This window comes from Rattus norvegicus, chromosome 18 (genome assembly GCF_021556685.1).
Source record: "Rattus norvegicus strain SHRSP/BbbUtx chromosome 18, alternate assembly SHRSP_T2T, whole genome shotgun sequence".
Lineage (NCBI taxonomy): Eukaryota > Metazoa > Chordata > Mammalia > Rodentia > Muridae > Rattus > Rattus norvegicus.
The window spans coordinates 15,758,282-15,781,612 of NC_141551.1; the positions used below are offsets into that span (position 1 = coordinate 15,758,282).

At 40.9% G+C, this 23,331-nt stretch overlaps 1 protein-coding gene across 5 annotated transcripts in view; it reads left to right on the plus strand.

The window, feature by feature from the left end:
- Galnt1 (polypeptide N-acetylgalactosaminyltransferase 1) overlaps positions 1 to 23,019 on the plus strand; it is an 80,008-nt gene extending 56,989 nt beyond the window's left edge. For 4 of the 5 annotated variants that reach the window (XM_087593538.1, XM_087593537.1, XM_087593540.1 and 1 more), the window contains 8 exons: positions 1,020 to 1,227; positions 3,947 to 4,117; positions 5,805 to 5,922; positions 8,080 to 8,260; positions 9,166 to 9,305; positions 16,574 to 16,672; positions 17,502 to 17,636; positions 20,896 to 23,019. In XM_087593538.1, coding sequence (XP_087449664.1) covers positions 1,020 to 1,227; positions 3,947 to 4,117; positions 5,805 to 5,922; positions 8,080 to 8,260; positions 9,166 to 9,305; positions 16,574 to 16,672; positions 17,502 to 17,636; positions 20,896 to 21,042 — 1,199 coding nt within the window. In that variant the 3' untranslated portion in view covers positions 21,043 to 23,019. The remainder of the gene's footprint in view (positions 1 to 1,019; positions 1,228 to 3,946; positions 4,118 to 5,804; positions 5,923 to 8,079; positions 8,261 to 9,165; positions 9,306 to 16,573; positions 16,673 to 17,501; positions 17,637 to 20,895) is intronic. The other variant, NM_024373.2, reaches the window with a different exon arrangement.
- The last annotated feature ends 312 nt before the right edge of the window (positions 23,020 to 23,331 follow it).

Sequence of the window (23,331 nt, forward strand, 5' to 3'; positions counted from 1 at the left end):
CCAAAGCTGGCTTGGCCTGGCCATCTGGTTTTTCATAGTGTTCTAGCTAATGTTGCTCAGATGGTCCTGAATGGCGCCTCCACCATGGAGTCAGTTGTGCTAATATCGGGCATACTAAGGTCTGGGGCCCTGTTACACCTAGATAGGTTATACGTACTAATAACTCACGTTGGTGAGACAGACATGGTCCTATCAACAGTTTGTAATTCACACTTGTCTGACAAGGATCTTTCTTTACCTTTCAGTTCCTGTCTAGCATTTCTCTTACCAGATTTTTACTTTTTGCCTTCTGCTAAGTCTTTAGTCAGAAACTATGATGATCAGTGAGACACTTTGTTTCTGTCTTGGAAGAAATTTCACAATTTTAAAAAGGAATAGTTGTGACATAGTAGTTCTTTTCTCTGCTCTCTAGATTGAATTTTTTTTCCTTTTCTTTCATGTACATATGCGTGTGTCTGTGCAAGGGAGGGAGGGAGAGAGAGAGTATGTGTGTGTGTGAGAGAGAGAGAGAGAGAGTGTGTGTGTGTCTGTGTGTCTGTGTGTCTGTGTTTGGGGGTATTGGCATTTTAATTTTTGAGATAGGATCTTAAAATTTCCTGTGTAGCCTTACACTGGCCTCAAACTCAAAATCCTGCTGCTCCTGCCTTCCAGATATTGGGATTACAAGTGTGCACTGCGGTGCCTGGCTCAGCTACTTTGGTTCTGTTGCAGATTCTTTAGCATGATTAGGAAGAGAGTTGTGAATCCTGATAGATGAGGCATCTATCCTGACGTGCCTGTCCTGGGCGATAATTGAGCCGTAGATACTGTGTTGGCGTTGAGGTGGCAACTTAGAGGCAGCTAGTTCGCACCTTCGTAAAATTAGCTTCCTTTCGAGACAGTGGTGATGGGACAAGGAGCCTCACCTAGTGCTCTGTCAGTATGTGTATGTCGAAGGAGCTCTGCAGATCAAACTTGCTTTACATTTGGGTGATGCTGGTTCATGCCTTTTCATTTCATTTGTTCTGTTATATTTTCAGACTTTTTGAAAAGACCTCTAGAGAGTTATGTGAAAAAGCTTAAAGTGCCAGTTCATGTAATTCGAATGGAACAACGTTCTGGGTTGATCAGAGCTAGATTAAAAGGAGCTGCTGTGTCCAAAGGCCAAGTGATCACCTTCTTAGATGCTCACTGCGAGTGCACAGTAGGGTGGCTGGAGCCTCTGTTAGCCCGGATCAAACATGACAGGTAATTTTCTGGAATTTGTGGAGTCATTCTTAGTACTTTTATCTTAAACTGTGTGGAACATTGCAAATTTCTGTTTTTAAATAAGTACAAAAATACCATCCTTTCAAGTTGCCTTTAAAACGCCTCCAAGAGTGCTCCAAACAAACACAGACAAGACCATATTCTTAAAGTCTGGCAGGTAACACGTTTGCAAACTGTCCTAATGGGGATGGATTAGGTATCATGTTGTAGAATAATTACTCTGTGCTCTGTTGAGTAGGTCTGGACAGGTAGACAGTGAACTCAGGGAAAGTGTTCTTGTCCCTGCTTTCAAAGGAGACCACTGGGGCAGGCAGATTATCTCATCTTTGTTGATGTCTTCCCAGGAGGGACTGTAGATCTCATCTTGTAGCACAAGGCTGAAAGAGGCACATTGGGTCCTGTAATACTCAGTCGTGTGTGGAACAACTTTGTAATGCTATTTATATAGAGTGAGCAGTGCTGCAGCACATCAGTGGTTGTCAGCCTTCATGTGGCACACTTTGCAAAGAATTGTCTGATTCTGTCTCAGTTCCTAAGGATCATGAAAGAACTAACGTCAGTCTGCCTGACCCCTGTTATTAGTTAAATCTCTATTTGCTATGGCAATTTGACCTTGAAGCTGTTACATCAACTTTAAGGTTTAGGTTTTACAGAGGAGACTTTTACTAGCCCAGTGGAGAGTGGAGGGGGTAAGGCCACCTCATTTATCCTGTTTGTTAGCAAATGGTGGCATACAGCTATCTGTTCTCAGAGACACAAAACCAGCATTGGACCAGAGGACACCCAACAGTTGAAAGAAAGAAACCATTGCCCTCAAGAATCAAAAGAATAGACTCTCTAAATACTTTTCTGTAAGTAAAAGGTTTAAGGAAATACTTGCATAAAGATAATAAATAAACTTTAGAAACATGATCCTGGACCTGTACAGAGAAGGCAGTGTGTGATGTATAAGGAATTGACTAAAACAACAAAATAATTTACAGTTTCGGCTGTATGGTAGATAATATATCCTAAATAGTTTCCAACGGATACTATATATTTTTTTAAATACACTACTGAGTTGTCATAAAGAAAAAAATGTATCACAAAGTGAAAGCAAGCAAGCTATTCATTCACTGAAGGCAGCTGGTATTTGTGGTTTCTGCAATGAGTTCTGGGTATTATTTGTCCCTTGATAAATGTAAAGGTTGAGAGTAACAGGAGCAAAGCCTGATCCCAACTCATGGTGAGGCTGTGAGTCTTAACAGGGAATCCCTAAGTAAAGCTGAGGCACTGGAATCTACCCAGTGAGCCTGAGACCTGGATCACACACATCAGAGGAAACCTCGCTGCTTCACCTTTGCTGTGGGAGCGGGTGCTCCCAGAACAATGTTCAAGCAGGACATGCAAAGAATAGGAGAATGGACTGTTTCTGTGAAGCTACGATAATTGTAATTAAAAAAATGAAGACCTATACTTTAATCTTTAAAGTGTGTGTGTGTGTGTGTGTGTGTGTGTGTGTGTGTGTGTGTGTAAGGCCAGAGGACAGCTTGCAGGCATTGGTTTTCTCCTTCCACCATGAGTCCAGCACTTTTAGCTATTGGGACATCTTACTGCCTCAGAAACATGAGAAAAAGATCATGGTGTTCATGGAGAGAGGTCAAGGGACAACCTTCGGAAGTCAGTTTTCTCTTCCTACAGTGTAGATCCGAGGACTGAACTCTGGTGATCAAGTTTCTTTACCCCCTGAGCCATTTCACAAGCCAAAAGATTGCTTTAAACACCAATAAAATGTAATATGGTATCACATTCTGTAAACTATATGTACTAAAGGCTGTACTGGGGACATTTTTCCTTCAAAAAAGCTGTTATTATTTGTTATTGTTTTTAGTTTTAAAAAGAACCAACTGGAAAAAAATTATGAATATATGACCACACAGTCTATACGGAGAAATATAAACCAGAAAGAAAAAAGTTTCCTTTGTAATTAAAATAATAATTTTCATCTGGTGGTAATGGTGTGTACCTTTGGTCTCAGAACTCAGGAGACAGAGGCAAGAGAATCTCTGCGTTTGAGTTCAGCCTGGTCTATGTAGTAAGGTCCTGGACAACCAGGACTATATAGAGAGACCTTGTCTCAAAGAACAAACAAAATTGTGTGTGTGTGTGTGTGTGTGTGTGTGTGTGTGTGTGTGTCTGCGTCTGTGTCTGTCCTGAGCTATTATTTTTAAAATATAATTGAATTAAAAATGTAAGAAATCGACTTCAAAGTTAATAGCAGTGTGCTACAGCTGTAGGGAGAATGTGTCTGTAACTACATCACACGACTAGAAAGCAGCAGTGAGTGTTGCCAGTGATTGAGTAACAGCAGTGCTGGACAGTTCTTCTGAAAGCAGATTGTGGACTCCCTTTACCACTAACACAAAAATGAAGAATAGGAATGCAAAGAGCTGTTTATAAAGAAAATTTTTGCCTAAAAAGGATTAAGTATGTATCACTAAAATTTAATTTTTGAAATACTTTATAATATTTCCCTGTGGCAGATAGTAAAGAGTGTGTGTAAAAGAGAAAGGTAAAAAGAAGGTTCTCGGCCAAGAAATGATTTCGATGCTGGCTCGGTATGGATCTTAGCATGAATAAACTTTACCATGTCTATTTGTATAGTTGTGACAGTAAGTAAGTACAGGTGAAGGTTTTAAATTTGCTTTTATGATCACAGGAGGACAGTGGTGTGTCCTATCATCGATGTGATCAGTGATGACACTTTTGAGTACATGGCGGGCTCTGATATGACCTATGGTGGATTCAACTGGAAGCTCAATTTCCGTTGGTATCCTGTTCCCCAACGAGAAATGGACAGAAGGAAAGGTGACCGGACTCTTCCTGTCAGGTAATTTGTCAGACGTTTTCTTTATAATACGATGGACAGTTGTGACACTTTATCATGGGGTTAAAGGTGTACTTTGTGAAACAAAGCAATTGTATACTTTGTATGTAGTCAAGAATCGTATTTTATATATTTTTTAAAGAAAGATTTTCCCCTCCAGTTAACAGTTTTTTCCATTTTTAAACTCCTAGTACACATGATAAGTGCTAACATACCTATGTTCTTTCTTTTCCTCATGAAAACTACAGATCTCTAAACTTCAGTCTGTGTGTAAATCAGGCTACTCCTCAGTCAGTTGTGTCCTTACGTTAAACACTCGCTCAGAACTGTGCCTTGCGCTGCAGCATTTTACTAGCACACACCGCCTGGGTGGGACGAACTGACTTTTAAGCTTACAAAAGTTTGGTCCTCATAATGCTAAATGGGGATTATGAGAAACACATTCAATTTAAGGAGTCTAAGATAGAAAGTCCATCAGTACTAAGAATCAAGAAAGGTGCTAAAAAAAATAATGAGAATTAATGGGTATAACAGAATTTCCATTAATGTGTATTTTTTTATTACTGTACTTGATCACATGTAGCTTTATTCAGGAATACATAAAAAGCACACTGGTAGGGACATAACCTGAGACTTAACTGCACAGACAGATACCTTAGTATATATTCTAGGTGCCTCCACCTGCAGCAACACAGTACCACGATTCTGAGAGTCTCTGTTCTCCCCTGTATTCAAATGCTATTCTTGAGAAGTCAAAGAGATTTTTTTTCCACTCATATTCTTTTTCAGCCTGAGTTCTTACCAGTACAAGGAAGATCTTAGTTCACTTCAGTGTTAAATCAAGATCAAGGATTGTTAGGCATTTGAAAACTTTGTAAACTACAGCGCTCATTGGAGAGACACTGCTGCTGCCCTAGAGGGGCCTGGAATGTGGGTGTCAGTGACTTCTGAACTTTGGAGCTTTATCTCTTTGGAGCCAAGAACTTGTATTTTCTCCTGCTCAAGTCAGTTTCTTCCCCTTCACATTCATCCTTCATGGAAACCAATGGTTAACTGAAACCACTGTTACCCATTCATGTAAACTCTCTGCTTAATTCTACATGCTTCTTCCTCTACGCCACCTAGACTTGTCTTCTGCAGAAAACATGCGTGGGTAGTCGGCATGGGTGGTCAGAATGGTAGTCCCTTTGGAAGGGGTGTGCTAATGCTACTCTGTACTGTGCATCCTCTCCTTTAAGAGTTTTGTAAATCTAGGAAAGGGTCTCTTGGGTTTCATCCTGCTCTAACCTGCTGTTTTCTGTAGTATTTGCCACTCTTTAGAACTTGGCCTTTTAACCCTAACCCAAGTCTAGTTGAATAAAATAGTGAACTACCTTTTTACTTGCTAAGATTTTGGAGCCAAGTACCTGGTCAAATGGAGATTATAAGAAATGCATTCATTGTAAGGAGTGTAAGGATCAAGAAAGATGCTAAGGACAGGAAGCATGCTTACGGCTTAAACAGAAAATGCGCAGGTACAGATCATGTCTGACATAGAAAACCCCACAGGCATAAACTTGCAGAAGAGGGTAAGAGTATGCATTGTTCTGTAGGTGTAAACAACTGTAGAAGTATAGTACTTTTAAAAGAATACTGATTATAAATTTTAAATTCTTAAAATTAATGGCATAGTATTATGATTGAATTTCAGAACACCTACAATGGCTGGAGGCCTGTTTTCAATAGACAGAGATTACTTTCAGGAAATTGGAACATATGATGCTGGAATGGATATTTGGGGAGGAGAAAACCTAGAAATTTCCTTTAGGGTAAGTTCCCTTTGACAAAAAATAAAATCGTTTATTTAACTACAAATATGTGTTCATTATTCTTGTTGTTTGTGTAAGAAATAAAATGTAGTGAATTTAATCTGACTCCAGAACCTTCAGCCTGTAACAAGTCTGATGACATTATGGAAGATTTGTTAAAACCAGTCTCAGCCAGTAACGCAGTTATCTTTAACAGTCTAGCTGTTAAGCCTGTGCATGACCCTTCAGTTCTCAGTTTCTGTTATTTTAAGGCAGTGATTCAGATGGCAGCAACTAAATAGAAACAATTGTAATTTAAAGAGGCTGCTTTGATGTGTAACTAGAAACAATTTTATTGTGTTAAATACTTACCTACTTGAAAATTGTTCTCTTATTAAATCTGTTTACCTTACTGGTTTTATATTTTTCAATAAAAGACGACAACAGTTTTGGAGATGGCTCAGTCAGTTAAGTGCTTGCCATGTACACTAGGAGATTTGAACAGGATTAGACTGTGCGGAATTAGAGCTAGAGGGCACTTCCCACAAGCTGTCAGACTTCCCTTTACAAGTGGGCAGTCTTGTAACTCCCACTTTACAAAAAGCTGGACATAGAGCTGCTGAGGTGATGTGATCTGCTCAGTGGGTAAAGACACCTCCTGCAGTCTGAGTCCTGACAGAAGGAGAGAACTGACTCCTACAGGTTGTTCTCTGACATACTAAATAAATTAATTAAAATTTATTTATTTATTAAAATTGCTTAATTTTTTTAAAGGCTTGGCATGACAGTTAATGCATGCTATAATTCCAGTGTGGGGGGCATAGAGACAGTAGACTCTATAGCTAAGTCCGTGAACTCTAGTTTCAGTGAGAGAGCCTGTCCCCCAAAATAAGGTAGAGAGTGATTTAAAGACACCCAGCATTAGCCTCTGACCACCACAAACACCTGCGTACACAGACACCACAAGAAAGAAGAAAAGGGTAAAGCATTCTGGAATTACTCTTCAGTTCATTCAACCTTTCGTTTCGTATTCACGACTGTTAGCATGTTGGATGACAATGTATGCTGCTAATGGCTTCTAACACACAGCACATACACTAGAGACAAATCTGAGTGTGCTGTGGTGGAAGCAGGAAGCCCTTCTACCAAACACTCTGCCCACTTGTAAAGGGAAGTCTGACAACTTGTGGGAAGTGCCCTCTAGCTCTAATTCCGTACAGTCTAATCCTGGGAAACCTGGAGGTAGACACTGAACATTTAACAAAGGCAAGCCTTTCTTCAAAATGTGAGTGTTAATTGCAAGTATGATACTTTTCTTTATGATACAAAAATATATTTTGAAAATAATTGCATTGAATCAAGAATATAAGTCTATTGCTGATTTTCCATTTGTTCCATGTGTTTGTTTACTGGTTGAGCAGAGTAGGATGTTCTCTTTTTCTTGTTAGAGAAATCATGGTGCTGTCTGTTTTATGTTTTGTGTCATTAGTGGCACAAGTTTGGAGAGGCAGAAATAGAAAAAGATTTGCCTGGATACTCCATGCTCATGGGTGTGTATAGTGTAGTGTTAAATTACAAGCCGCATCAAACGTGTTTGAGCATTTCCTGAAATAGGTGACAAGGGCTGATTGTGGTTCAGCAGTTTGAATTTGTGATGCTGTGCATTTAGAGAATTGCTACTATACATCCCACTCTTCTGTGTCTAGTTCATAATGTATCTATTCTGTATTTTAATCTGATTTTGACCAAAATTTTGTAAAGCACTTGATCCTGTTGGCTATTTACCAGAGCAAAATGTCTGAGCCCCGAACTCTGTTGTTTCTTTTGAGATAGTTTCACTGTGTAACACTGGCTGGCTTAGAACTCTACAGTTAGACCAGGCTGGCCTTAACTTACAGAGATCACTGCCTCTCCTTCCTCAGTGTTGGTATTGAATGCATAGCCCACCATGGCTAGGTTTGTGCTCTGAATTTTAAACTGCATGTCCCAACACTGTCTGCTTTGCTCTTTAATTCAGATTTAGTGATTGGAAACCTTTTAGGGAAAATCTACCAGTAACTACAGCTTTTTCCATTCAAGGTTATAAATAAAGGCCAAAGCCCTTTCCATTGAAAAGAAAAATGCAGTGTTACAGGAGCCTTGGTTAGGAAGTCACTAAGCATGTCCTGATCTTCTCAGATTTGGCAGTGTGGAGGGACTCTGGAAATAGTGACGTGCTCCCACGTTGGCCATGTGTTTCGGAAAGCTACGCCGTACACGTTCCCGGGTGGCACGGGGCAGATCATCAACAAGAATAACAGACGGCTCGCGGAGGTGTGGATGGATGAATTCAAGAATTTCTTCTACATAATTTCTCCAGGTTAGTGTATATTGAATAATACACACAAAAGTGTACTTTGCTTTTTGTATGTATATAATTTTTCTAATCTGAGTGGGGTGGCACTTGTGCCATAGCCCATGTGTGAACTCCAAATTTAACTTGTGGGAGTTGATTCTTGTGCCACCACATGGGTGCCAAGGATTGAGCTCATGTCTTCAGGTTTTGTTAGCAAGAATCTTTATCTATTGTATCATCTCACTGGCTCAAGATTGTATTATTGCAGGACATATTCCCAACTGAGCCATATTACCTCCCCATGAAACAGAGCCACCTCAGCAGTGTGTTGTTAGCAGTCTTCATAAGCGGGCTCTCTGCTGCTGTGTAGGGCTTTCGTGAAACCATCTCGTGTAAAGCCAGCACAGAGCCCATAGCATTCCTCAAGAGGGTTCTCGACAGAACAGTCGGGCTTTTGTGCTTATCTACTTTCTCTTCCTCAGGAATAGGCCTGTCTGAGAGTAGTGCTGTTCTACCTTGGAGTTCAGTTACAGTAGCTCCAGGCTCGGATGGGTGCGAACATAGACCAGTGAGTTAGGAGAGAGAAAGCTCACTGGAAATAGTTGTACTGTTTAATATTTACACCAAATAGATCTTTATAGAAAATTTTTTACCTTAGTGTACATTAAAGATTTTTGATCCTGTGTCGCTTTTTGTTGTTTAATTAGTATGTGTTACATTCTCACATGATTTTTTTTTCTTGGAAAACAGTTAAAATACATGCCTTCTCTTTGCTTTCTCCTCTGGGAGGTGGATCCGTAGCATATCACTTGTAGTTCATGTATCCCTTAATAACTCCCATTTCCCAGTCAGCTGCTTTGTGAGAATGAGCATATACGCAGACGTGCTACCAAACAGAATTCTGAGAAATCAGTCATTTCTTTCAACAGGTGTTACAAAGGTAGATTATGGTGATATATCATCAAGAGTCGGTCTGAGACATAAACTACAGTGCAAGCCTTTCTCTTGGTACCTAGAAAATATTTATCCCGATTCTCAAATTCCTCGTCACTATTTCTCATTGGGAGAGGTAAGCACAAATTTATATATATATTCTGTATAGTTATTATGTCTTTAAGAAGTTACCAACCAATAAGTACCTTCATTATTAAAATGTATTTAACCTCAAGTATGGGTGGTAAGGTCTTGTTAACTAATAGTCTGCCTCATAATATGAAATCTTGTTAAATTTTTGCCCCCCGCCCCCCCCACACTACTAGGACATGGATCTGAGAACTTTGACATGCTAAGTAGTTGCTTCACCACTGAGACTTTCCCAGAAAAGTTTCACTGTTTTTTTGTTTTGTTTTGTTTTTTTCCTTTTTCCTTTTTTCTTTTTTTTTCGGAGCTGGGGACGGAACCCAGGGCCTTGTGCTTGATAGGCAAGCTCTCTACCACTGAGCTAAATCCCCAACCCCAGTTTCACTGTTTTTAATCACATTGTGTTTTATTAAAATAAAATGCTTGGGACTAGAGAGAGCGCCCAGCAGTTGAGAACACTTACTGGTCTTGCACAAGCCAGAGCCACCTCAGAAGCCTGTTGTGAGCAGTCTTCATAAGCGGGCTCACAGCACTCATTCGGTAACCCAGAACCATTTATGTGTAACTCCAGTTACAGGGGATCTAGTGTCCTCTTCTGGCCCCCGAGGGTACTAGGTATATTTATGTACACATGTATACGTGCTGGTAAAACATACACATACATTAAATTAAATAGATTTTTTTAAATAAATGTAGCAGTGCCGTCAGTGTATGTATTTTAACAAGCTAAGCTATTTACCTGAAACCTGTACCTTCTAAAGCTAATACCCTTGAATTAGTCCAGGTCAGAGCCTGAGAAATTTCAGAGTGAAGATAGCTTGACAAGGAGGGTTGAAACATTTTTCTGTGTATGCATTTGGGGTATGTGTTTATTTTCCTTTGGAAATTTTGTTTCATGTTTTAACAGGGAAACAGGGAAAAACATGTTTGTCTTTCGTGATGCCCTATGTTGCTTCTCTTAGAATTCAGCATTATTTTTCTTGAAATAATTGGCTTATTAATCTTATAAATAAGACAAATTGGCAATTAGTTGTACTTTTTAATCCTAGTTCAGGCCTGTACTAAAGGCTCTGAAGAAGGTGTTGCTGTCTGTTATGATGACCTCGACAGTGAACAGTTTCTTGTGTCTTGTTTATATTATGTCAGTTATGTATTTATTAGCTTCTAGCCAGACCACTGTTCTGTGTTTTAAGTTCAAATTGGAACCAGGCATAGCGACACATGCATTTAATCTGAGCACTAGGAGACAGAGGCAGGTGGATCTCTTTGAGTTTGGGCTGTATAATAGAGATTACACCACCACTATCCCCCCACCACCCCAAAATCAGTTTGGTCTTTATTAGTCTAGAATTCTGGTCTTTGTTTAAAAGTTCAGTCTCTAAGTCAGAACTCTCCTCCAAGACTGAGTTATTTCTTTTCTTGGAAGAAAACCAACTACCTTCCATATAGTTTTATTAACTCTTTTCCTCCATTCCAAGAAGGAGTTGTGTGTTTTTGTTTTTGTTTTGGGTTTTTTTTTTTTATATTCAACTTTACTCTTATCTGTTGACTTCTTGTTAGTGGCAGCCATGTCTTCGTTTCCATGGCCACCCTAGAGATCTTACATGCATCACTGAATTACTACTTAGAGAGTGCTTTAGTTTGGCTACTCCCGCCCCAAGTTTCTGAAGCAAAAACATTGGACTACTCATGCGTTAGAGTAGAATACTCTAGCCTATTAAACCACAAGACTTGAACGGTCTTTTCCTGGTATCTTCTAACTTCCCAAGGTCCTGTTTGTTAGTTTAGGACGCTATTTCCCACAGCCTAGCATAGGTTAGCATCAGTTTGGGTGCCTATCAAGTAATGTAGGAACGAATGTATTGAGAGTATGTTAGAGGGATTTGTTTTTACTGGACTGTGGGGTAAAGGACATTTTATAGTTAATCATGAGTTTGAAAGTTGCTGACTTCGAGAGTCTCCCTTGATAGCATTGTGTTATAGGAGTCACCGAATGTTTTCTGGTTATCGGCCTTCTGTATTGTCTACGTGTCTGTCTGTTGCAGGACTTCTACCTTGTCATACTATAGTTAGTCATTTCCTCCCCTTCCTTCTCCCTCTAATAAACTTCTGTGATTGGGATTTAGCCTGATTTTCTTCTGAGACACTCTTAGAAGTTAGAGTCTCAGAAGGATTTCAGAGAGGGCACAGGGACAGCTCTTTGAGAAGCATAGGCACATGTTGGCTGTCTGTCTGGGATGGGACACTTGCGTCTAGGCTAAGTCCAGTCTCTTTCCATGCCTGTGCTTTATGACTGCCTTGGGTCAGTTTTATACTACTGTACTAGGGTCCAGCGGTTATCCTAGCGACCAGGTTGCTCACAGACTGAAAATATGTATCCTCTGGCCCCTGGGATGTGCAGTTAGGGGCAGTCATTTGTGCTCCTCATCCTCACCAGTTGGTGCAGCCAGTCTTTGAAGCATTTTCCTTCAGATGACAGAACAGACCTTGTGATACTCACATCCTCCTTTTTACTTGTTAGTGTAATACTATGCTTTCCTCCTCCTCTAAAAATGTTGTTTCCGCTGGGTTGATATGTCAGAAAATACGTCTGTGTTGCCTGTTGCTGCCTTTCTTCCGCTGTCACAGTGGCGCATCGGCCATCTGTAGTTTGCTGCAGATCTCTATGCGCTTTGAATCACAGAACTCATATAGAACCATTACACACGCAAGTACAGGGAAACCCAGCTATTTTGTAATAGACGTCAGTGGGACAGCTTTCCTTTGTAAGTCATAATTGCACATGGATATAAGAGGGCCACAGCCATCTTTGATTTCCGTCTCCCTGACACTCAGAGTATATAATCCCAACTCTGTAAGTTGGGATTTCTTCACTGACTTTATTTATTCAACAATTGTTTGAGTGCCTACATGGCAGAAAATAAAATGAAAATTCCATTCTTGTTGATCTTATACTTGGGGGAAAGTTAATGAATAATATAGGGTATCTCAGATAGGCTAGAGCAGATGAGACAGAGGATGACTGGTGAGTGTGAAAATCATGCTGTGTTATGTAGGGCTGTTGAGGAAAGCACCCCAAGGGGATTTGTGAGCAGAAACCTCTCTGAGGTATAAGTTTCAGGCAATGGAGGCAGGAGTGCAAAGGTCCCTAAAATGAGCGGATATGTGCCAAATTCCAGACACAGTAGGAGGCCACTTGCCTAGAGGAAAGCAAGCAGGCAGGTAATCAAACCATAGTAAGGGAAGCTGGGGCAGGGGGCTCAGTGGGCGTGGCATTTGAGTCACAAACATGAGGACCTGAGTTCAGATCCCATGAACTCATGTAAGGCTGAACACAGGTGTATGTCTCTATAATCCCAGTGTTTCTAGGTGAGATAGGAGAATCCTTGAAGTTCCTGGGTCAGTTACCCAGGTTTATGCAGTGGCAGGTAGCAAAGAGAAAAGGAAGACTCCATTTCAAAAATGAAGACTCGACAACCAAGGTTGTCAGCATTGTAAGTATAAACCCTCACTCATACATACATGTAAACCATATAAAGGATCAGATAATAGAGGACCCAGCCATAGGCAACTGGAACAGTTTGGAAGCCATAGACATTACTAATCCTAGTACTTGGAAGGACAGAGGCAGGATTGCGTGTTTGAGGCCAGCCTGGTCTACATAGTGAGTTCCAAAGGTACATAAGGAGACCCTGTCTCAAAAAGCAAAACAGAAAAGAAGATAGTAAAGTTAAAAGGAGAGCAGGAGAGCGATGTCTCAAAGACTTGAGTGAACACAGAAGTGCTCAGCTAATGTTGAATGCTGCAGAGAAGACCGATAACAAGAGTATGGAGACTTGGTTAGATGCTGTCAATACCTTCTGCCTCAGCGTTGAGAGGGGCCACGAGAGTATTAGGGACTCTGGTGCTTCAAGATGTGGGAGAAACGTAGGTCCTGCATGTGTACTATCATGCAAGGCAAGGTGTTTTGCTGTAAAGTAGTGCAGAGAAGTGAATAATAGGTAGAGAAGAATATGGGAGAGGGGAGAAATTTACTTATTTTTATGAAACTAAAGCAATATGCCAAGTTCTTCCTCATTTTTCAGGGTCTGGTACAGCCTGAGGCCTTGATTGGAGCAGGATTCTTTTAAACTTTATTAAGAATGTCTGGGTCTCCTTGGAACCATGCTATACCTAGGTTACAAGGCAATATATGTAAGATTAGGGTTGATGACCTTCTTCATTAATAAAAATTAGGAGTAATGGTAAAAGAAGTAAAACTTTGGGTGGAGAGTAGGCTTAGTTACAAGCATTCGATGTCTGTACAGAGGACCTAGGCTTGATTTCTAGCACCTACATAGTGGTTCACAACCATCTAGAACTCTAGTCCCAAGAGATCTGATGCCCTCTTCTGACTTACATGGGAAGCAGGCACATACATGGTGTACAGAAATAGAAAACAAATCTTTAAAATGTAAATGCAGCTTTGAGAGGCTCAAGTCTTGATTCTGCTTGCGGCCATCATTAGCTTCCTAAGTCCAGTCAGAATGGCTAAGTCTGCCAACCTATAAACTTAAACAAGTTATGTTAAGTGGAATGATGGAGCCTTGCTGTGTACTTGTCTAAGTGCTGTTTATAATGTGGTGTCAGTAATTTCATGAGCTGCACTTGTGGGCACTACTCTCTGCGTCTTGAGGAGATCTTTTGTGATCCCACAGGCGCCATCAGAACCGTACTGAGATGCTGGCCTTCCAGCCTGAAGAATGACGAGCCGTCTTTGTTGCCTAAGGGATGGTGGTCTTGGTTAGGTTCTGACTTAAATTCTAATATTGAGTAAATATCTAAGTGGGTTTGCTATTTTAAAAGGAAGGAAAGAAACACCTGTGGTGATGAGAATAACCTAAAAGAGAAAATTTGACCAAGCCAGCCTCCCACGCCTTAAGATAATTTTTGTCAAAAATAGCAGCAGGTATAGGCAGAGATGTGGGAGAGTCAGGACCTCTGTGCACTGTTGGTGGGACAATAAAATGGTACACGTACTCTGGAAAAAAATGCAGAGTTCCTCAGAAAATTAACACTGTATTACTGGGATCTGACTCGGTGATGGTGCTTTTGATCAGCACTGCTCAATGTAAACTATAGCCATACTTAGGGACATACATGTACCATGGCAGCATTGTTAACAAACCTAATGGTCCGGGCGACTTAGATTTCCAGAGACATGAGTGGTAAGCAAAAAGCTACATGTACATAAGTGGAAAATTAGCCTTCAAAGAGATGAATGTCCCGATGTATATTACCTCATAAATGAACTTTGAAGGTATTCTGCTTAAGTGAAGTAGGCTGGTGACAAAAATAATGTGTAATCCCACTTCTGTGAAGTACCTACAGTAGTTGTGTGTGTGGAAACAAAGTAGAGGCTACCAGAAACAGATGAAGGTCGAAAAGATGCTTTGTTTAGTGGCTAAAGTGGTTCAGGCTTGTAAGCTTGAAAGTGCTGAGATCTGTCTCACAACAGTGTGCGTGTGCTTAACCCTTCTGGGCTGTCTGCTAAGACCTGGCTATGGTGATAGATTTTATGTCCCATGAGCAAAAGACCCAGTGTAAGCAGAATGCATTTTAATTGATAGGAAGGGGACCCAGCACCGAGAGGAGAGGAGGAAGGTTCTAATTTAAAGGATGGAGCACAGGCATCCTTGGGACAGAATGGAAAGGAGAGGTGGGGTCAAGTACAGGTCAGATGAGAGTGGTGGAATTTTGTGTCTGTGTTTGAGAAGTCCCCTTGAGGTGACCTCAGGTGAATACGGATTATTGGTTGAGAGTAAGACAGAGGCTCTTAGTGGTATCTTCTTGAAAGAGGGCAGACAAACCTAGGCTGTCGGTGAGCACAGGGGGAGCTGATGCTGCTGAGTAAGCCATGAGCCCCGCCCTCACTCCCCTTCCCTTCACACCTTCCCCTTTCAGTGAGAAGAATCTAGGTTGAGTGATACGTCTCACGCCTTTAGACTGGTGAATGAAAGGTTTTTCTTTCTTTGAACTGACCCAGTGTTGGACAATGCCAAGGCATTAGCTGGGCTGGAGTTGAGGCAGATTAAAAGGTGATACCTGTCCCACCTCATGGGAGGTGGTTATCAAGGCAAGTTGGTCTCTTACCTTCTAGCCTGCTAGCTTCCTAAGCAACAGAGACATTACCATCTGGTCTTCTTAACATTGCCTCAGAAATGTAGCCTGCGGTCTTTTTGTACAAGGTCCCATTCAGATGAAAAGTCTCATTTCTGGGGCAGGACCTTTAGTATGTCTTCAACCAAGTTCCAGAATTTGTATCGTAGGATTTGGAACCAAAATAAATGTTTCATTATAATAGCTAATAGTTATTAATTTATGAATATTGTAAGGACTCACTGAGAGATACAACCCGACCTTTCCTTGTTTAGCTAGTGGGGCAAAGCATTTGATGATTTGAGCAGTTCTAATGGTTCTAACATTTACTTAGCATCTACTTTCTGTTAAACAGCAGGCTGAGTGCCTTACCAGTCTGAGATGACTCAGTCAGATGGCTTTTGTGGAATAGATACCTGTCTAATGCCATGGCTGCTTCCACAAGCCAGTTTCCAAAGCTCTTTTGGCCTGAGAATGCCTGCCTACAGTCTCCTGAGATGTTGTCAGAGGGACTGTGAGATTCCCCATCTTCATGGGATGTCAGCTGGTGTTACGCAGGTCATGTTTAGGCAGCCATGTTGTTCAGATTTCATTGGTGCAACATCTCTGTCATGTATAGAAGACATTATCGTGAAGCAGAAGCCCTGGCCCTCTGGCTAGCACAGTTTTTTTGCTCCTTTCATGATGCTCCCTGAGCTTTTGCAGGGGTTACATTATACCACTTGGGGCTGAACAACCTAGTCTGTATTGATAGTCAGACCAGTTGTGGCTTCAAAGAGACTATTTGCTTCAAAAAGAAGCTTCTGTAATGACAGCCAAGAGCTACCCAGAGAAATATTTAGAATGTAGTTAGAAACTATATTGGTTTAGGAAAATGGCAGTCTCCCTTAGGGTCTGTGACTTTACCAGTTACACGTGAGTGGCTAGGTCTTACTGCCCCAGGTATGAATTCCTTCCCATTGAGTGGGCCCTAAGTCCACTTAGATAGCTCGTGTTTATACTCAAGATATAAATGTCACTAAATAAGAAAGGATTGAGTTTATTGTTTTGTATGTACCTCTCTCTCTCCTCTAGTTAAGCTCCAGCATTCTAACTCTTGATGTTTCCATTGTCCCACAGATACGAAATGTGGAAACAAATCAATGTCTAGATAACATGGCTAGAAAAGAGAATGAAAAGGTTGGAATTTTTAATTGTCATGGTATGGGAGGCAATCAGGTGAGTATGTTAGTAAATTTTCAAAACAACTTTTAGTTTAGTTTACTTTGCTCTTTTAATCCCATAACATTTAGGAATCATTTTTATATCATTAAGGAAAAATGAGTATTAGGTAAAGGGTACTTTCAATATAATGATTGATACATACTTTATTTTTTAGATAGGTCTCACTGTGTGGCCTTGGCTAGCTTATAACTCTAGTATAGACTAGGATGGCTTTGAGTTTGAAATCTATCTGCCTCTTGTAATGATTTCTTCCCACTCCCTACCCTTACCCAGGGTTTTCTTCATGTACCTCCAGAGAAACTCACTCTTTAGACCATGTTGTTCTTGAACTCACAGAGCTCCGTCTGCTTCTGCCTCTCAGAGTACTGAGACTAACGGTGTGCACAACCACACCGATCTTCTAATGATTTAGTAAAACATTTTTAAAGACTTCTATGACAACTGAATTTACATTGCTGAGCACAAAATTTGTTTTGTTCTTTGTAGAAAACAAAACAAAATAGCCTACAGAGAACTAAGGTGGTTTCTACTCCTCTGTAAAATTGGTCTAGCTTTTCTGAAACTTTCCATTACTACTTTAATAATGTACAAAAATCGTGTCTTGAAATAGTTGCAGGTTGTTTTACTATAGCCCAGGGAAAGTTTAAGCTTGAGTTTTATTATGTATCTCTATGCTCAGAGGCTCCTCTGTGTCTGTTGAAGCTAATTCTGATGTTTTTATTCTCTCTCTCTCGGCTACAAAATATAGAAATGTCGGCATCTAAAACACTGAGCACTTTGTCTTTACTACTAAAGCTCATATAGGTTCCTGTTTGTTTTTCAGGTTTTCTCTTACACTGCCAACAAAGAAATTAGAACAGATGACCTTTGTTTGGACGTTTCCAAACTTAATGGCCCAGTTACCATGCTCAAATGCCACCACCTAAAAGGCAACCAGCTCTGGGAGTATGACCCAGTGGTGAGTTACCCAACTGCCTGTAGGAATAGACGTTACAGCATGCCACCGGGTGGGCACATTTACATTTTATAGCTCGTGTGTCAGTAGTGACTCATATTGTTAATATGGCTATTACAAGTGGTCCAGACGTTGTGTGTGTGTGTGCGTGTCTGTATGTGTACTGTTGCCATTACTGGGATAACTGTCTCCCTCCTATAGCTCTGTGCCAGCGGCACAGCCTTTGTGACAACCAACAGTTTCTTTGTTTTTTTGTTTTGGTTTTTTTTGTTTTAAATGAAGAAGCTCCTTATCTTTAGTTTGAAATATAACAAGACATTAATTAGGAAGATACTAATTAGGTAATAACCTACTTACAGCAGCTTCAGTGATTAGACGATACTTTTCTTACATAATCTCTAGGTAAATAGTTTCTGGTATGGATTATGGTCACTCTGATGCCTAAGATAACTGACTTCAGCTCTAAAAGAAGGGAGGATGGGCTGTTTACAGTCAGATCTTTTACCCTTTTTCAAGACATAAACTTTCCTAGAAAGCACTTACCAAATTGTTGTAATTTGTTGGGAATTGTAGATTTGACCCATAGTGACCCCATAGATGTAAGGAAGACAAGGAAAGCAAGTGCTTGGGTTTCTTTACCATGTGAGATGGCCAAGACACAAAGATTGGGAATTGTCTTGGCTAGTCAAGCTGCCCCGTGCCACAGTGGGTATTTGAAAAATGAATGTTCAGTTATAAGTGTAGGAAGCTAGAGATGGCTTCCACGTATTTAAAAAGAACTAGTTCTACATAGAAGTTTTAAAATTTTCAAATCACTTTGCAAAGTCGTTTTCCCTGAGATAAAACTAATAATGGCTTGGGCTTCTCACAGAAGCAGACTCCAAGATAAAGGTGACTGCTGAGGTGTTTGCTAGGGAGGGGAGGGTGGCAAACTGCCTTGCTAGCCCAGTGTCCTGGGCAGATTCCAGAGAGGGAGCTCTGGAGGAGAGCAGACCATCAGAGCTGCCCTGCTTCTGTCTGTCACAGCTTAGCAACCAGGAAAGAATGGAGCGCTGTGTCAGTAGTCCACAGTAAAGCCTCAAATCAGGATACTGTTCTATGGGTAGAAGTTAGTTGTCCCTGGTCACACAATGGTAAATAAACAAATTTGTAATAAATAATAAAGACGGTATAAAGCAGACCTGGGATTCTTGATTCTTGATCCAAGACTCTTTGTTTGATACCCTAATATTTTAATTAAATTTGCATATTTGTGCATGTTTAAGTCTTACCTGTATTACGTACTGTATAAAGTTTATAGTATCACAGTAAGCCTTTGCCTTTGCTGCTTGTTCTGCCTCTTCTGAAACAGAGCCTGTCCATTTACATGTAGAGACCGGAGGCGGGGGTGGGCGCATTTCTCATTACTGTAGGTGGCCGGGCAGTAAGTAATGGACGCATTTGTCCTCTCCTTCATGAGGGTGTGAGGAGGGTGTTGCTGGCCTGCCCAGTGCCCGAGTCGTGTTCTCCCTGGAGACTTGCCAGCATCTTTTAGGTCCTCTGCTGAGTGCTGTGATGACACTGTGTACAGTGCTGGATCCTCGTCTAGAGCGAGGTTCCTCACCAGTGTCCAGGTCTCCTGGGATGCTTACTCCCTGCCGACAGCAAGTCATTCTGGATGTTAAGCGCTTGAGAGAAGGTTTAAAGACTAGAAAATTGGATGTGGTGGCACATTTTGGAATCTCAGCACTCAGAGGCCATGGAGGCCTGGGTTGTACAGCAAAACCTTGTCTGGAAAAAAAAAAAAGGAACCTAAGTAAATGAAATGTGTGTTCTTAGAAATTGGGTGGAAAACAACTGCCCACAATCATAGTTTTGTTGTACTTTGGTTTTCTTCTGCTTTAGTAATACTGACCACGAGCCTGAGTAAGGATACCACCTTGGTAGGGAGTTTGGGATGTCGGATAGGCCCTTAATTGTACACTGGTTTTGTCTCAACTGAACTGAAGACTGAAGTGTGGCACGCATGTAGTGCCTGGCCTTCTTCCTAGCTGCTAGATTATGTCACACCGCAAAGCCCACCCTCAGCCAGGAAGCCATACCCACCTGCTTTAGAAAAGCTAGCACAGTCACAGTGCACAGCTAGAGTGTCGGTGTCCTCTAGATGCAGTTCCCATACATCTGTGAGAATTACAGTTGGTGAGACTGAACCTCAGGTCAGTGTGGTGGGACCATCTGCAGTCATTGCCAGGGCCACTTAGACACAGCACAGCTAAGACAGAACCAGAAGTAAAGAAATGGGCGCCAGCATTAGTTTCTGTTATCTTTTACATTAACAAAACTGTGTAAGAGGTCATGAAAATGAGATGATTCAGGGGCAGAGAGACGACTCAGTGGTTAAGAGCACTAGCTGTTCTTACAGAGGACCTAGGTTCAATTCCTGTCACCCACATAGTGGTCCAGTTCTAAGGGATCTTATACCCTCTTCTGACCTCTGAAGGCACCAGGCCTACACATAGCATATAGATAAACAGACTAACAAAACACCCATACACATAAAGTAAAATAGAATATAAAATTTTAAGTGAAAAGAATCACATTAAAATCAAGACACGAGTAATGAATCAGATAAACGTGTTTGTTATCGTTACTTGACCTGTTGGGTACCACTCAGTGTGTGCACCCTGCACCAGCCCATTGTCCGTCTTTGGTCTAGAACACGTTATCAGATTCATTGGGGATCATGATCACTGTGAATTTATTCTTCAGAAATTACCCTAAAAATCAGCATAATAAAACACTGAGCTAGATAGATTTCTTCTCCCTGACTGTTCACAGTCCCGTTTGTGAGGGAGCCACCGCATAGTTCAACTCTGTTGTTACTGCCTCACAGAGCCTCTTAAAGTATGGGCTGTATTAATAATATTTACTTTAAACGCGAGAAAGCCCAAGTTGCCCAGGCTGGGAACCCAGTCTAGGTTCCGGTGATTTGTGTGCCACAACTCCTCCCTTCACCATAAGGATACGCCTGGGTTTTATATGTAAGCTTAAGATTATTTTTAAATGCTTAAAGTTTAGAATCATAGAGTTAAATAGCCTTTTCACAGAGAAATGAAAAATAAGGGAAACAGTCGTTTGGAAATATGCTGTAAGAACCTAGATTAGTAGTCACTAACCTTGCCTGGAGTTTTCTTTTAAGGAAATTATAAAGTATGGTGGGGGGTGCTGGGAGTTGCTTTTTCCACTTCTAGTTAAGGTGTGTGCTTCCTTCTGCCACTTTCAGAAATTAACCCTGCAGCATGTGAACAGTAACCAGTGCCTGGATAAAGCCACAGAAGAGGACAGCCAGGTGCCCAGCATCAGAGACTGCACTGGAAGCCGGTCCCAGCAGTGGCTTCTTCGAAATGTCACCCTTCCAGAAATATTCTGAGACCAAATTACAACAAAGAAAGGATTGACTGGGCTACCTCAGCATACATTTCTGCCACATTCTTAAGTAGCAAAAAAGGAAAAGTGTTTTCCTCTTCTGTGGGATGTTAAGGTTTATCAGCCATTAAAACTCAGACTCCTCTAGCTTTTCACTTGCTGTGAACCAGCCTTCCTGTCCCAGGACATGAGACTGCAAAGTGGTGAGACTGTGTACACTGATGTTTACAAGACTGGAAGTCTTCATCAAGAGCAGTGGCAAAGCCTTCAGATCCCAAAACAGGCGCACGAGTGCTCTTGGGATAGATGCACTTCCCACAGCCTGCGTGCACGTCAGCCGTTTCTGCTGAATGTGCCTTGTGAAGAAGAGATTTCCTGATTAGAGTCAGTAGCCGGAATATTAAATATTGATAGAAAAGTAAGTGGAAAAGAACTGGAACCAGGTTCAGAATCATGAAAACATTTTTACAACAATAAAAATTATGTCAAACAGGGTTTAAAGGAAATTAAAAAGAATTATGAGAAGTACAATTTGTTATAGTATAGTATGAGATTTCTATATAGATTTTATACCTCAGTGGGGAAAAACTGATTCCAGTGACGTTCATGTTGTTTTCATCTGTGATAGTCATGGATGCTTCTGTTTTCCTTGGGGTGCTCAGAATGAGATAGTGGGTGGGGTGGAGCTCTCTAAACATAGTTTGGATTTCTTTTTACAATATTTTTATTTGATTTGTGGGCTCTTGGAATTGTAAGTTTTAATTGCCTTTTTAAAAAAAAAATGGAAATTTGCTATGCCTGGTCTCAGTTGGAGAGTTATGATGTATGTCTGTTGTTCTTGGGTCAACCGGCGTACAGACTGCCTCACCCTGCCCTCCTCCTCCACACACACCTTCTCACCATGTTTTCAACCTCTTAACTCCGTTGAACTGATTGTGCTTAATGCCCCAGACTCATGCTACTGTACTGCAGGTCTGTTTCCACAGCAATAACTTCTCAGATGCCTGCGAGTCACTTAACAAAGGCTTACAAAGAGCGCTGTGTGTGGACACTTGGAGATCATGCAGTTGATGGGTTCTTGGAAACCTTTTCCACTCACGTACAGGCGTGCTTCACTGTCGGACGCACATTTAGCTTAGTCTTAAGTTGTGGTGTTGATTTGCTGCTTTTTTAAAAAATAAAAATTGACTGAAAATGTTTAATTGGCATTTTTAATGAGTTAGCCAAAGAAGTGCAGCTGTAATTCCACATTACCGCCCTGCATTTCCTCCCTAAATTCCATTTGTTAATCGATTTTCTCTACTCTGGTTTTTAGTAACAGAATTACGTCATTAAAATTTGCTGTTAATTAAAGTTTACTTTTTGATCTCACAAAAATCTCATTGTGACATTTTTCCATAGCAACGCATTGGCCACAATGCATATACTCTGCTTCCTGTCCGTCAGGTTATATTTAATGGAACTCCCCCCCCCCCTTTTTTTTTTTTTTTTTGGATTATCAAAGACTTGGCTTCAGGAAGCGCTGTTTCCTGTGCTTAAGAATGTTTCTGGAAGTCACACTCGCCAGTGGCATTTGCCTACTTACGTCCAGTCAGAATCGAATATGTGGATGCTTAGGGTAAGGCTGTCCTCCAGGACGCAGAGACTCCTCATGAGATCTGAAACAAAGCAGGTGTTGTCTGGAATACTTTTTCTCCTCTGTGAGCTATGTTAATTCTATTCCAATGGGCCCAATGTTTGAAAAGTCAGATGTCTAATAAATTATTTTCATGCTCAGAATTTCAGATTTTTGTACCCTAACATAACATGGTTTTATTCCTTACTGTAAAAGTTTAACAACATTGTGATTTAAAATGTGTCTCACTTTTTAAGTGGGGGGATGTGAGTGACTTAATTCATGGGTACTTTTAGAACCTATTAGATAATCTTATTGCCTTTATTTTTCTAATTAAAATATTCCTAAATACTTTGAAAATATAAAGTATTCTGAGTAGTTGTGCCTTACATTGGTTTTCGTGAAGGTGAAATGGCTCCTTTCATCATGGCTGTTTGTGGGCTGAGCAGATGGTCATCTCTATGGGAGTCTGATTGAGAAGGAAAGGATGAGAAAGAAATGAAGAATGAGACTGGGCTCATTTTGGCCAGTGAAATATTCAGAAGGGTGACAGCTGAGGTTGTGTTTTGTTTTATTTTTAAGACAGGGCCTTACTCTGCAGCACAGACTCACATCAGACGCACAGTAGCCCTCCTGCCTGGATCTCCATCCAGTACTGAGTTAAAGGCATGAACCAAA